Source organism: Dama dama, chromosome 33 (genome assembly GCF_033118175.1).
Source record: "Dama dama isolate Ldn47 chromosome 33, ASM3311817v1, whole genome shotgun sequence".
NCBI classification, from domain to species: Eukaryota; Metazoa; Chordata; class Mammalia; order Artiodactyla; family Cervidae; genus Dama; species Dama dama.
Genome location: NC_083713.1, coordinates 41,150,135 through 41,164,343, shown reverse-complemented (window position 1 = coordinate 41,164,343; position 14,209 = coordinate 41,150,135). Strand labels below are relative to the sequence as shown.

At 37.8% G+C, this 14,209-nt stretch overlaps 1 protein-coding gene across 1 annotated transcript in view; it reads right to left on the bottom strand.

The window, feature by feature from the left end:
- The window catches only part of ACVR1C (activin A receptor type 1C), an 84,100-nt gene that overhangs the window by 22,628 nt on the left and 47,263 nt on the right, over positions 1-14,209 (bottom strand). Inside the window, exons 3-4 of the mRNA XM_061135680.1 lie at positions 7,835-8,074; positions 2,158-2,388 (exon numbers count right to left, since the gene is read on the bottom strand). Coding sequence (XP_060991663.1) covers positions 2,158-2,388; positions 7,835-8,074 — 471 coding nt within the window. The remainder of the gene's footprint in view (positions 1-2,157; positions 2,389-7,834; positions 8,075-14,209) is intronic.

The following is a 14,209-nucleotide window of genomic DNA, read 5'->3' as shown; positions in this document are numbered from 1 at the left end:
TTACTATCATAAAAGCTCTACTATTCCAAGCATGTTCATCTTATTCAGCTTTCAAAATAGGAAGTTTACAATTCCCTTCAAAGCTTATATTAAGTACCAATCACAATTAATAGGCCTTTTCAAATAATTTGCCTTATTTAACCAAAAGCTAATCCAGTTTATAAAAGATTTTTAGCAGAAGAGAAATTAGCCTAAAAATTATCTATATGTTAGAGTCCCTAGACTTCGCTTTAGCTTTCAGAATAAAATGCCTACAATAGCCCTGGGAAGTCCTGACCAGTTTTTATTCTCAGTGAAAGGAAACTATAATTAATGAACATTTGGTAAGGAATTTTTCCACCTAGTGCTTTACATACAAGAGCTCCTATTTACCCAAATATTTCATTTCCAAATCCAGGTAGTGATAAAATTTCTGAAGAATTCAAAGATCAACATAACATGATAAATTTTGCTAATAAAGAAACAGCCTACATATATTAATAAAACTAATCCTTACTCACATCTCTCTCCCTGCTCAACAGCAGCGATTATCTTTGCCCTCTCGTATCAATGTCTTTGTCAGATAGTTGACTAAAAGTGAAATTGTAAATGTTGCAAAAGACATAGAAATGCATGAAGATGAAAGTGATGTTAGAGACCATTTGGGATCAAAGCCACAGACAAGGAGGCCATCAACAAAGGTAAACCAGTTAAACTGAATAAGAAACAATCAAGGGTTATCTTTCCTGTGCACATTATTTTATAATCCAATAAATGTAATGATTAAATTAGGTCCATCAGGATAAACCACATAACTACAGTCATTACTACTTTCATAACATTGCAAATTAAGTTAATTAGTAGATAGATTCGCTCAATGTTATACAGAAAACGTACAAGTTCTTAACAACTTAATCAGAAATGCTTCCTTTTCAATAGTATAGTTAAGAATTTGGAAAGAATCTTCTTTTTTAAGCTCAGTTTCTCCCTGGCTTTACTTGGTTTTACTCACTTTCTCCCTGGCAAATCAGAAAAGACAAGGCATCAACAAATGTAACTATGGGCAAAATGTATAACAACAATAAGATTCTCTTTGGCTATCTAATTAATCATAAATACTTTCATGACCAAGCTTATATTAAATAGAAGTAACCATAGATTTTTAAATTTCATAAGTAATGGTAGGTTTCTAATAGCCACAGATAATTTGGTTTTTTAGATAAAGGTTACAATCAATACCTTTCCAAGGTTCTTAATGAGTATTACTGATTCAAATAATAAAATAATTGACTGGATCAAGTTTTGCTCACTTTTGTTCTCTGTTTCTCTTTAAGGCAACTATTTCATAGCCAAATGAGTAAAAGCTATGCAAAAAGAAGAAAGACAGCATAGGTAATACACAGGCTTTATATTCAGTCCCTGATTACTGGGCATGTGACTACTGAATTATATACCAAAAAAGTGATGATCTGTCTTGTTCCACAAATCTCAGAATGTTGTGTTATTTGGGGTTGTTAATGTTAAACCTCAAGATATAAACCATACCTAAAGTATATTAATTTCACTAAAATTACCTTGCTTGCTACCATTCTAATAATGTTCATAGAAAACTTGAGTCCTGGAGTTGAATTGTGATGTGCAGAGGAAAGTATAGTCCTAACAAAGATGAATAGTCAGCCATCATTCACTGGTATTTTTGTATCAATTATCAAAATATTGAAACATTTCTGTCCTGTTTAATTAACAGCTGCTATTCAAAACCTCCAATGGCATTCCTTTGCCCTAGACACCCAAGGCAACTCTGGAATCCTCAAGATGCCTCCGGATCTTTTTATGACTCAGCAACTAAAGGGATAAAACCTAGCCTGGCAGGGTCCTCCCAGAACTCTGTTACAGTTGAAGTTTCTGTTCTATTGGTTAGTTCCTGTGCCATACCAGTCATCAAATATTTTAAATATCAAACTGGCTATAGTGTCATCATGACTATATATCACTCATCTGCCCTGCTTTCTTGTACATTTATTGCACATTTACCTGTGGACAAGAGGAAAGCATCTTCTTTTCTCAAAAATGAAATCAGACTTTCATGGAGATTTTATTAAAACAAAGAGATTATTTATTCTCCTCTGATAATAAACATAAAATTTTATTTGCTGAACTCAATTAGGTTGAAAATACCTTTGTTGTCAGCAGCAATGAAACCAAGGATGTTTTCATGTCTCAGCATAACTGTCTGATAAATTTCTGCCTCTCGAAACCATGATCTTTCATCTCTGGAGGAGAATATTTTCACAGCCACATCTTCTCCACACCATCTTCCATGCCAGACCTCACCAAATCTACCTTTTCCTACTATTTCCTGAAGTACAATCGTCCTTGCAATTGTTCTTTGAACCAACAGAGGTAGACCTAACCAAAGAAAACATGAAATTGATTATTAAAAACAAGTAATTGCCAGAAAATAATTGTCATGATGACCATTATTTTCACATAAAAGGCAAACATTTAAGCGCTTTAATAATTTTACTGATTTTGAAGAAATAAGCACCAAGATACCAAACTTAAATGTCAAAGCATGCTCAAAAAACACTATAGGTTCTTTCTATGAACTTCTCTATTCATATTCACAAATAAAAATTTCCTGAACATAGGCTGCCATGGCAGATATCTAACTTTCCAAAATCATTGGAAATTTCTTTGATTTGCACATTAAAATCAGTTTACTAAATATACAAAGGTTAAGAACTATATGCTATTATAAGCCTCTTAAATAAAATACATGGTTCCTAGTACAACTGAGAACACAGAAGAATTATTTATAAATTATTTTTAAAAAACAAATTAAAATTGGAAAATGAAGAATCAGATTCAATAATGAAGTGAAGCAATCATGTTACATTGAAAGCAAGGTACAGTCATGGAACATATCAAATGGATATTTTCTGTGGAATAAAAGAAAGTCAAAGAAAATATATTCTAAGTGTATTAAAATGTTTAGATTCTTTTGAACCAATAGCTTTATACCACTAGAATTCTAAAGATATAACATAAAATGCAGAAGAATTTGTCAAAATATTTAATATATTATTACTTAGAGAAAAAGTAGGGGAAAATGTCTGATAATAGAAAAAATTTTTAATATAGTGCAGAGATTAAGACCACAGATAAGAAAGATGGGTTCCAATTTTAGCTGAACCAATGGTAATCATGAACAAGTTATTGAACTTCTCTAAGCTTCAGCTTCCGTGCCTGCAAAACTGCAATAATATTACCTCTCTCAAAGGAACACTGTGAGAATTCATCAGCATGTTAAGCACCCAGCATGGTATTTGGCATATTACATGCTCCATAATGGCTTGCCCTTAACATTAAGCCTAAGGAGGGGTTGTTGTTGTTTAGTCACTAAGTCACACCCAAGTCTTCTGTGACCCCATGGACTATAGCTCACCAGGCTTCTCTGTCCATGGGGTTTCTCAGGCAAGAATACTGGAGTGGATTGCCATTTCCTTCTCCAGGGGATCTTCCTGACTCAGAGATCAAACCTGCATCTCCTGCATTAGCAGGCAGATTCTTTACCGCTGAGCCACCAGTGAAGTCCAAGGAAGGATTACTTAGAGCCAAAAATAACGATGTTGTTTATAGAGATATTTCTTAATGACATAGGAAAATACTTTTGCTATAATAAAAACAATACTTTGTTAAATGAAAAAAATACTTTTGCTAAAGAAAAGCAGCAAATTTTATCCATCTAAATAAGCGTATCTAGCTATTCAAAATATGTCTAGGAAAAAGACTAAAAAGAATATATGCTAGATGCTATGATGGGTATTTCTATTTAGTGGGAATTGGGTGAAAAATTGTGAAATTCTTCTTTCTAATGTTGTACATTTTCTTGATTTCCACAACATTCCACAGATATTTATTACTTTTATAATTAGAAAATAGCTGAAGAGATCACAGTATAATTTATTCAGAAGAGTGATGTTTAGTGATCACTGTACTCTGATGTCTGGGAAACTCTGATAGCATCAATCCTGTAAGCTCCTGTAGGCTTCACCTCTACTCCTGAAATGAGCCACAGTTTGTTCAAATGTTCTCTTCTTCATGAGAACCACCCACTATGACTAAATAAGCACAGACTATAAGTCTGCTATTATAGGTCTCAACAATTAGTCACAAAGCCCCACAGCCAGAAATTTCTTGAGATCACCTGGTTCAATGTTATCATTTTAGAGATGAGAAAATTGGGCCTGCAGGGTAATCAAAAACTTGCCCAGGAATAACTGGAAGACAGACCTACAACTAAAACACTGGCTTTCAATCCAAATTCTTGCTCTCTCACCATCTCAATGGATACGACTACAATCCTTGCCTGTTGGAAACATTTTTAGCAGCAAACTTTCCAGGCTATTTTTGTAAGCTATAGTCAGTTTTACTACCTGACACATAATGAAAGTTGTACGAACAATTATTAAGCCAAATTACAATTTCAATATCTCTCCTCCCTCCCCTCATTTTGCACGCACAAATTCAAAAAAGCATAACCATGACCAATCACTACCTATGAAAACACAACAATGACAACTGGCTAGAAAACTACATAAGTCAATATTTTCAAATTGCAAACTTATTAGGCACATGATCAATACTGCAAACCAGGGACAAAGTAGGATATCATCTAAAGTAATCAGCATAGCAATTAAGTTGAGAGAGTAAAATTCAATGAAAGTTGCTTCAGGATCTTTGAAAGCAACCACCAAAAATAATCTGAGTAACTATTACACTCTTAGAGATTTCCTTTGCAGACACAGGGACTTTGGTTTTCCCTGTAAATTGAAGATCCCCTGGAGGAGGGCATGGCAACCCACTCCAGTATTCACACCTAGAGAATCCCAAGGACAGAGAAGCCTAATGGGCTACAGTCCATGGGGTCCAAAGAGTCGGACATAACTGAAGCGACTTAGCATGCAGCGCGTAGAAACTGAGGCCTCTCTGGTAGAAACATCATCATTTATCAGGAGTGTGATATCACAACAGAAACCAGCAACCTACCCAGCCCCTTTGAAGCCACCTGAGACACCATCATCTCTCAGAGACAGTCCAGTCAAACATCAGTCGGTTCTCCTCTCTTGCAGGCATTGTATTGCTTTGAAATTTGTCCCTGACCAGGTTGGGTTATGCTTCACAATTTTCGTCTCTCAACACCTCACAAAGTTGCTTCTTGTTTAAAGTCACCAGCCAGGGAAGAGAAGCAGAGGGGAAGGAAATTGCCCGATTCCCCTCCGATCGGTAAGCTTTTGTGACAGAAGCCTTGCTACACATGGACATATTCTTCCTGGTGATCCAAGGCAATATAGCCATCCATTCCTGTTATCCAGTGGTTACCGCCAAACATATGCCACTTGCTTTGGAGAAAAATGCCTGGAACGCTTTTAGGTTGATCATTAAAAAAATCATCCATGTTTGGGTACATTTACAGCTTTCTTTTAAGAAGGAACTTAGAATAATCTAAAGAGAGGGTCCAGCAATTAGTTAAGTCTAGATTTAGGTTTCAAGATGAACAAAAATACCAAAAAACTTAATTTCTGATTTTACGCCCTGGCTCATGAATATTTTCTTAAACTAAATATTCAGCTTCCAGTTATAAAGTCTCCATTACTTTTATTAGAAAGGGAAATCCTTGATGATCTTAAACATACTCAAGAAGTAGTTCCAGGGCTTCCCTGTTGGCTCAGCTGCAAAGGATCTGCCTGCCAATGCAGGAGACACAGGTTCAATTCCTGTGTGGGAAGATCCCACTTGCTGAAGAGAAACTAAGTATATGAGCCACAACTATTGAGCCTATGCTCTAGAGCCCAGAAGCTGCAACTACTGAACCTACATGTTGCAACTACATGTGCACCCTAGAGGCTGTGCTCTGCCAGAAGAGAAGCTACTGCAATGAGGAGCCCACATCACAACTAGAGAAAATCCCTCACAGCAACAAAGACCCACTACAGCCAAATATAGGAAAATAAATTATTTTTAAAAATAGGAGTACCTCCAAAACATATATTTCTGCTTTACATCTTCATATGAACTGAAATGTTTTGGTGGGGATGAAATAGATGGTTATTTAATCACTTAAACATTTCAGAAATTATGCAAGATTTCAAGGAAGTTGGCACAAATCAGAGTTTTCTGAGCCTAGAACATCACCAAGGCTCAAGAAATTAAGGCCCAGTGGCCCCCAGAATGTAATACTCAAGGAAGAAAGAGTATTAAATCCTAATAGATTTTACTTTTTTAAAAAAAGGGCCATCTTTCTATCCAACAATGTAATTTGGATTTCAGTTTTACAAGTTTCGCAGTTTGGAGATATTCTTTTCAATATTCCTCCTTTGAAAACATGTCTCCTGATTTGTGCAGTGGTGTAAACACTGAGGCTTTGGTCAGTCAGCAAGCGATCATGCCCCCAGAGGCAGGAAACTACTTGGGCTTTCTGGATGATGTAATTAGGTCTCTTTTCTGATATATACTTCTGAGTCCAAAGCTGCTATGTGCTAAATATGGTTGCCCATGCAGAAGCCACCCACTCCTCTATCATCTGCCCTTGTTAATTGTGCCTGCCTGGATGTTCCTAAAGGCCATGGGCAAGGGAGGTCTTCAAAATCTGTTTGGGGTAATCATCTTTAATGATCTTTCCAAAGCAGGAATGACCGAAATGGTTCACTGAGGCTCACCCTAGTTCATGTTTCTGCAGCTCCATGTGCTGGAATATACGCGATAGCTGGGAGTCCTCTGCCATCTTAGGGAGTTTGTAATTACTGGCGAGAAGCTGCTCTGTCCCCGGAAACCCAGAAAGCCCTCAGATGCTTTGTGCTACGAGAAAGGCTCGTCTAAGCCATAACACAGCCTGGTGTTTTGAACTGCTTCATCAGGGGTTCTGAAGTTCCATTAAAGAGGGAAAGAGTTATCATGTAACCACAGCAGCTGCAGCAGCCCACACCGGAAGGCTGTACCCTTCCCTTTTGTCTTCTGTTTCTAAGCTTTAAGAACATAGTCTTGATTTGAATTTCAGGTCAGCTCCCTATTAACTTCACACACACACACACACATACCCCAGGGGCTGACTACAGATTCCAAAGACCTTCACAATCACAAGCAAAGAACACTACTTTGCATAACTAATATCTTTTCCCCAGAATTCAATGCTTAAGCCCTGTTACACTTTTGTGCCCCTGAAACATGACCAAGACAGCAACAACTATTATTACTAACCAGAATGTGGCAGAAGGCTGAGAAAAGAAACTCCTGGCTTCAGAAATAAATTCTGAAGGCATGTGAAAATGAGAATCTGAATACCTAAAGGCACAAAAAGCAATTGAGAAGATTTAATTCTTTAGGCCAGGACAGTTTTCACTCTTCATCAAATCCTAAAAGAAGTTTCTATGCCAGAATTTACCATGTACCATATCAAATATTTTAAACAATGCAATTAATAATATTTGGGCCTCTTTTTTGTTAAAAAGCGAGGTACCTAGAAGACTCAGTCATAGAGCCAGAAAGTATATAGGTAGATGCCAGAGGCTGGGGGGTAGGGGGAGAAATGGGCGAGGGGATGGAGAGTTAGCATTTAATGGAGACACAGCTTCAGCTCAGGAAGGTGAAAAATTCAGAAGATGGAAAGATAGTGAGAGTCGCACAACAATGTGAATGTCGTTAGCGTCACTGAACTCTACATTTAAATATAGTTAAAGTAGTGTGTTTTATATTATGTGACTTTTACCACAATAAAAAAAAATTAAGAAAAAAAATGGTATTTATTTTTAAATAAGAGTTTTTCTTACTGAAAAAATGAACAACAGGCACATACCAGAGCCAGATCCAGAGGCAGTCACATCGTAAATCAGATCTTTTAGAGTTTTCCCAGCATTTACCAGATTGCATTCAGAGAGGGGCTCCTCCACGTTCGATCTCTTTTTCTTTCTGTAGGTGCACTGTCGACCTTGGCATGCCCATACGGTCAGCACTGAAGCCATGGACAGGAGGAAAACTGGCACAGTAATAACAATGGTCAGCTCCATAGGGCCAAGCTTTGGGGCATTTGGTGATGCTTTAATTAAGAAAAGAAAGAACATGACCATAAGTCAATCCATGTTAAGTATTTTAGAACTGGAAATGCAGTCACCAAAAATTCACATCTATAATGGGCAGCTACACAATATTCACTCATGCTAGTTGCTAAAGACTTTCTGTGGTAAAAAGCGAAGGTGGGGAAAGAGAGTTGAGGTTAGGATGCAACTGAGGTTAGGTTCCGCCAAGTGACAGTGGGAGACAGAAGCAGGATCATGGAAAGCACTAGCTCCTGGGATCCTTTTTAAAGCCTCCAGACCATTTAACATTTTATGACTATTTTCTCCCCACTTTTCAGTCATCCCTTCTTAAGGCATGTTCGTTCCTGTTTGCCACAGATAATCACTGAGCTCTTACAACACGTTGCCACTATTCCAGGTGCCGGAGATAGAGCAGCGAGTGAGGGAGCCCAAATGCTTGCTCTGTGGTGCTTGATGGTCTCACATACCCATGGACGGAAGTGTGATACAAAAGCAAAAGATCATAAGTTGAAGAAAATAAAGTTGAGCAAAGAGACAGACTGATGGTGGGATGATACTTGTAGACAGACTGGTCACAGAAGGCCACTCCGGGGAGGTGTCAGGGAGCAATAAGGAAAGTAGCTCCAGGAAGCCCGTTCTCAGCAGAAGGAAATCAAACAGAACAAGGGGCCCTGAGGCAGAGACCTACTGGGCATGTTCAGGAACAATCTTCGCCTGGAGCGCAGTAAACTAGGAGAAAGGTGAAAGGAAATGGGGTCAGTGAGGCCAAAGAGAGAAGGATCATGTGGGCTCTTGCAGGCTAAAAGGACTCTGAATTTTATTCCAAGTAGAAGCTGTCGCAGGGTTTTGAACAGACAAAAGATAGTATCTAACTTATATTCTGCATGGCTGCTATATGAACAGACGCTAGGGGCATGAAAGTAAAAGCTAAGAAATCAATTACAATGTGTCTGGTATTATCAATGTAAGCATTTTTGCCGCAAATATTTTTGCTGAATAACTATTTGGCCATAAGGCAATTTTGCTGTAAAAGATAAAATAAAAAATAAAAGAGTGACATTAAAAAGGAAACAATGAGGGACTTCCCTGGTCATCCAGTGGTTAAGACTCTGTGCTTCCAATGTATGACTGTTGCTGCTGCTAAGTCGCTTCAGTCGTGTCCGACTCTGTGCGACCCCATAGACGGCAGCCCACCAGGCTCCCCCGTCCCTGGGATTCTCCAGGCAAGAACACTGGAGTGGGCTGCCATTTCCTTCTCCAATGCATGCAAGTGAAAAGTGCAAGTGAAGACGCTCAGTCTTGTCCAACTCTTAGCGATCCCATGGACTGCAGCCTACCAGGCTCCTCCGTCCATGGAATTGTCCAAGCAAGAGTACTGGAGTGGGTTGCCATTTCCTTCTCCTCCAATGTATGGAACATGGGTTTAATCCCTGGCTGGAGAACTAAGATCCCATATGCTCTTTGGCATGGCCAAAATATAAATAAATAAACATTAAAAAAAAAAAAAGGAAATAATGAAATGTGAAAATGAATAACAAAATTTTAAATATTTTATAGTGAATGTGAAATATTTGAATATATTTTTTTTTTATTATTATTATTATTTTTTTTCCCAGTGGGTTTTGTCATACATTGATATGAATCAGCCATGGATTTACATGTATTCCCAATCCCGATCCCCCCTCCCACCTCCCTCTCCACCCGATTCCTCTGGGTCTTCCCAGTGCACCAGGCCGGAGCACTTGTCTCGTGCATCCCACCTGGGCTGGTGATCTGTTTCACCATAGATAGCATACATGCTGTTCTTTTGAAATATCCCACCCTCACATTCTCCCACAAAGTTCAAAAGTCTGTTCTGTATTTCTGTGTCTCTTTTTCTGTTCTGCATATAGGGTTATCGTTATCACCTTTCTAAATTCCATATACATGTGTTAGTATGCTGTAATGTTCTTTATCTTTCTGGCTTACTTCACTCTGTATAAGGGGCTCCAGCTTCATCCATCTCATTAGGACTGGTTCAAATGAATTCTTTTTAATGGCTGAGTAATATTCCATGGTGTATATGTACCACAGCTTCCTTATCCATTCATCTGCTGATGGGCATCTAGGTTGCTTCCATGTCCTGGCTATTATAAACAGTGCTGTGATGAACATTGGGGTGCACGTGTCTCTTTCAGATCTGGTTTCCTCAGTGTGTATGCCCAGAAGTGGGATTGCTGGGTCATATGGCAGTTCTATGTCCAGTTTTTTAAGAAATCTCCACACTGTTTTCCAAAGCGGCTGTACTAGTTTGCATTCCCACCAACAGTGTAAGAGGGTTCCCTTTTCTCCACCCCCTCTCCAGCATTTATTGCTTGTAGACTTTTGGATAGCAGCCATCCTGACTGGCGTGTAATGGTACCTCATTGTGGTTTTGATTTGCATTTCTCTAATAATGAGTGATGTTGAGCATCTTTTCATGTGTTTGTTAGCCATCTGTATGTCTTCTTTGGAGAAATGTCTGTTTAGTTCTTTGGCCCATTTTTTGATTGGGTCATTTATTTTTCTGGAATTGAGCTTCAGGAGTTGCTTGTATATTTTTGAGATTAATCCTTTGTCTGTTTCTTCATTTGCTATTATTTTCTCCCAATCTGAGGGCTGTCTTTTCACCTTACTTATAGTTTCCTTTGTAGTGCAAAAGCTTTTAAGTTTCATTAGGTCCCATTTGAAATCAGGAACAAGACAAGGGTGCCCACTCTCACCACTACTATTCAACATAGTGTTGGAAGTTTTGGCCACAGCAATCAGAACAGAAAAAGAAGTAAAAGGAATCCAGATAGGAAAAGAAGAAGTAAAACTCTCACTGTTTGCAGATGACATGATCCTCTACATAGAAAACCCTAAAGATTCTACCAGAAAATTACTAGAGCTAATCAATGAATATAGTAAAGTTGCAGGATATAAAATTAACACACAGAAATCCCTTGCATTCCTATATACTAACAATGAAAAAACAGACAGAGAAATTAAGGAAACAATACCATTCACCATTGCAACAAAAAGAATAAAATACTTAGGAGTATATCTACCTAAAGAAACAAAGGACCTATACATAGAAAACTATAAAACACTGATGAAAGAAATCAAAGAGGACACAAACAGATGGAGAAACATACCGTGTTCATGGATTGGAAGAATTAATATTGTCAAAATGGCTATTCTCCCCAAAGCAGTCTATAGATTCAATGCAATCCCTATCAAGCTACCAACGGTATTTTTCACAGAACTAGACCAAAGAATTTCACAATTTGTATGGAAATACAAAAAACCTCGAATAGCCAAAGTAATCTTGAGAAAGAAGAATGGAACTGGAGGAATCAACCTGCCTGACTTCAGACTCTACTACAAAGCCACAGTCATCAAGACAGTATGGTACTGGCACAAAGACAGAAATATAGATCAATGGAACAGAATAGAAAGCCCAGAGATAAATCCACGAACCTATGGACACCTTATCTTTGACAAAGGAGGCAAGGATATACAATGGAAAAAAGACAACCTCTTTAACAAGTGGTGCTGGGAAAACTGGTCAACCACTTGTAAAAGAATGAAACTAGAACACTGTCTAACACCATACACAAAAATAAACTCAAAATGGATTAAAGATCTAAATGTAAGACCAGAAACTATAAAACTCCTAGAGGAGAACATAGGCAAAACACTCTCCGACATAAATCAAAGCAAGATCCTCTATGACCCACCTCCCAGAATATTGAATATATTTTTAAATGTGTAAAGATTCATGGTGATACTGCATAATAACTAATTTTATTTAGTGAGTTGTACCTAAGAACTTGTCTTCCAAGTCTTTTGCTCATAGTATTATATATATATATACAGGCTTGTTAATTCATCTCCTCGTTTAGTGTAACACCTTTTTGCTAAAATATATTCCTTCCTTAAGAGAGGTACCAGGGCTTCCCTGATAGTTCAATGGTTGAGTCTGCCTTGCAATGCAAGGAACACCAGTTCAATCCCTGATCCAGGAAGATCCCACATTCCGAGGAGCAACTAAGCCCCTGTGCCACAACTACTGAGCCAGCCCTCTAGAGCCTGGAAACCACAACTACTGATCCCATGTGCTGCAACTACTGAAGCCTGCGCACCCTAGAACCTGTACTCTGCAACAAGAGAAACCACCACAATGGGAAGCCCATGCACCACAACTAGAGAACTGCCCCTGCTCGCGGCAACTAAGAGAAAGCCCACATGCAGCAACAAAGACCCACCACAGCCAAAAAATAATAAGAAATTAGAAAAAGAAGAAAAAGGGATCAGTTTCCAAATACTCGGGTGTATATTTGTAACTGAGTTCGTATTGCTTTGTGAAGGCCTCTATGCTGTTGTTTATTCTCGGCAAACTGTCACATGTTGATAGATATGTCACATGTTGATAGTCCATGTCCACTGACAGACATTACAAAATTGCATGGAAAATGTGAGTTCAACTCTGCACCTTCAAGTTACAGAAGGATTGGAAAACCAACGTTATCATTTTCTAGTATCGTACACAGTTTGGCTTTACCTTCTCTTATTTCACATTCAGTAATTGCTATCATCCAATATTTTAAGATCACCAACATCTACTCATCATTCTATAGACCATTATGACAGCTCACATTCATGTAATATAAAAATGGGGGCACTCCATCAATGGAGAAATGAAACCAAACTATCAAACCAAAGTGTCAACCAGTTATTTCATCTTCTACAGCAAAATTGCTTTAAGGCCAATTAGTTATATGATAAAAACTATTTGCTGCAAAAATGTTTGCTGTAAAGATAGCTTACCTGGAAAATACCAACAGCCCAATTAGAAACCTGATGCAATAATTGAGGCAGGAGATGATGGTTTTGGCTGACAACTCCATCTAAAATAGTATCTCCTTCTCATTCCTTGTTTATTCTCTACATCTTTTTCCTGTTTTATTTAACTTCCTGAATCTTATCACTACCTGGAATATCATATATTTATTTACTTATTATCCGATTACTTCCAAAGCACATATGCTAGTTCTTCATGAGAGGAAGAGCTAAGTCATTTCTCAGACTTCCTTCTTTGCAATGACAATCCAAGAGAGCTTATTATATTAAGTGTACTTGAATTTCACTTACAACATGTTAATCAGAGTATGAGAACATAATTTGAAAATAAATATTATTTAATTCTAAAGGAAAAATAATCACATTCCTCAAAAATGTGTTCACAAAAGTTTCACTATAATCCTAAAAATAGTATTCTATCTACTATTAATGAATAAAAAATTTAAAACTGTTAAGTGAGCTTTGGAAACATATTTCATGCTCTTCTATTTACTTTGCCAGGTGAATTTTGGCAGATCAAACTGTTCTTCTGAGTGTCGCAGGATTCCTCTGAAATCATTAGAAGTTGTACAGGTGCACAGAAGGACAGCTTGGCCTAGAGTGTCCTTAGGACAAGGTGCTAAAAGAGTTCTCAGACTTGACTTTGATTAAGAAACCATCAACCATGGAAGCTGCAACTTCAAAAGTTTGCTGTTATGAAAAAGTTTTATTGTTCACTTCAAAATAGTCTTTCAAATCTACATTTCAAGTTGCATCCATATTTTTATGTCCTCACAAAAGTATTTCAAGAATTCTAAGAAAGCCACAGAATGCACTTAATAATTTTCAATTTACATAAACATGTACTGACACACGGAGAAGGCAATGGCACCCCACTCCAGTACTGTTGCCTGGACAATCCCATGGACGGAGGAGCCTGGTGGGCTGCAGTCCATGGGGTCTCGAAGAGTCGGACATGGCTGAGCGACTTCACTTTCACTTTTCACTTTTATGCATTGGAGAAGGAAATGGCAACCCACTCCAGTGTTCTTGCCTGGAGAATCCCAGGGATGGGATCGCACAGAGTCGGACACGACTGAAGTGAATTAGCAGCAGCAGTACTGATACATGATTTTAAAAAGTAAAATTCCACTATTGGATACATTTATATGGATAAATTTTATTTTGATACGTGTTACTAGGAATTATCAATATAAACATTATAGTTAGAAAGCTTATTGATTGCTTTCATGTTAGTAAAGCTCTATTAAGCAGAGCTCAGATCATCACTA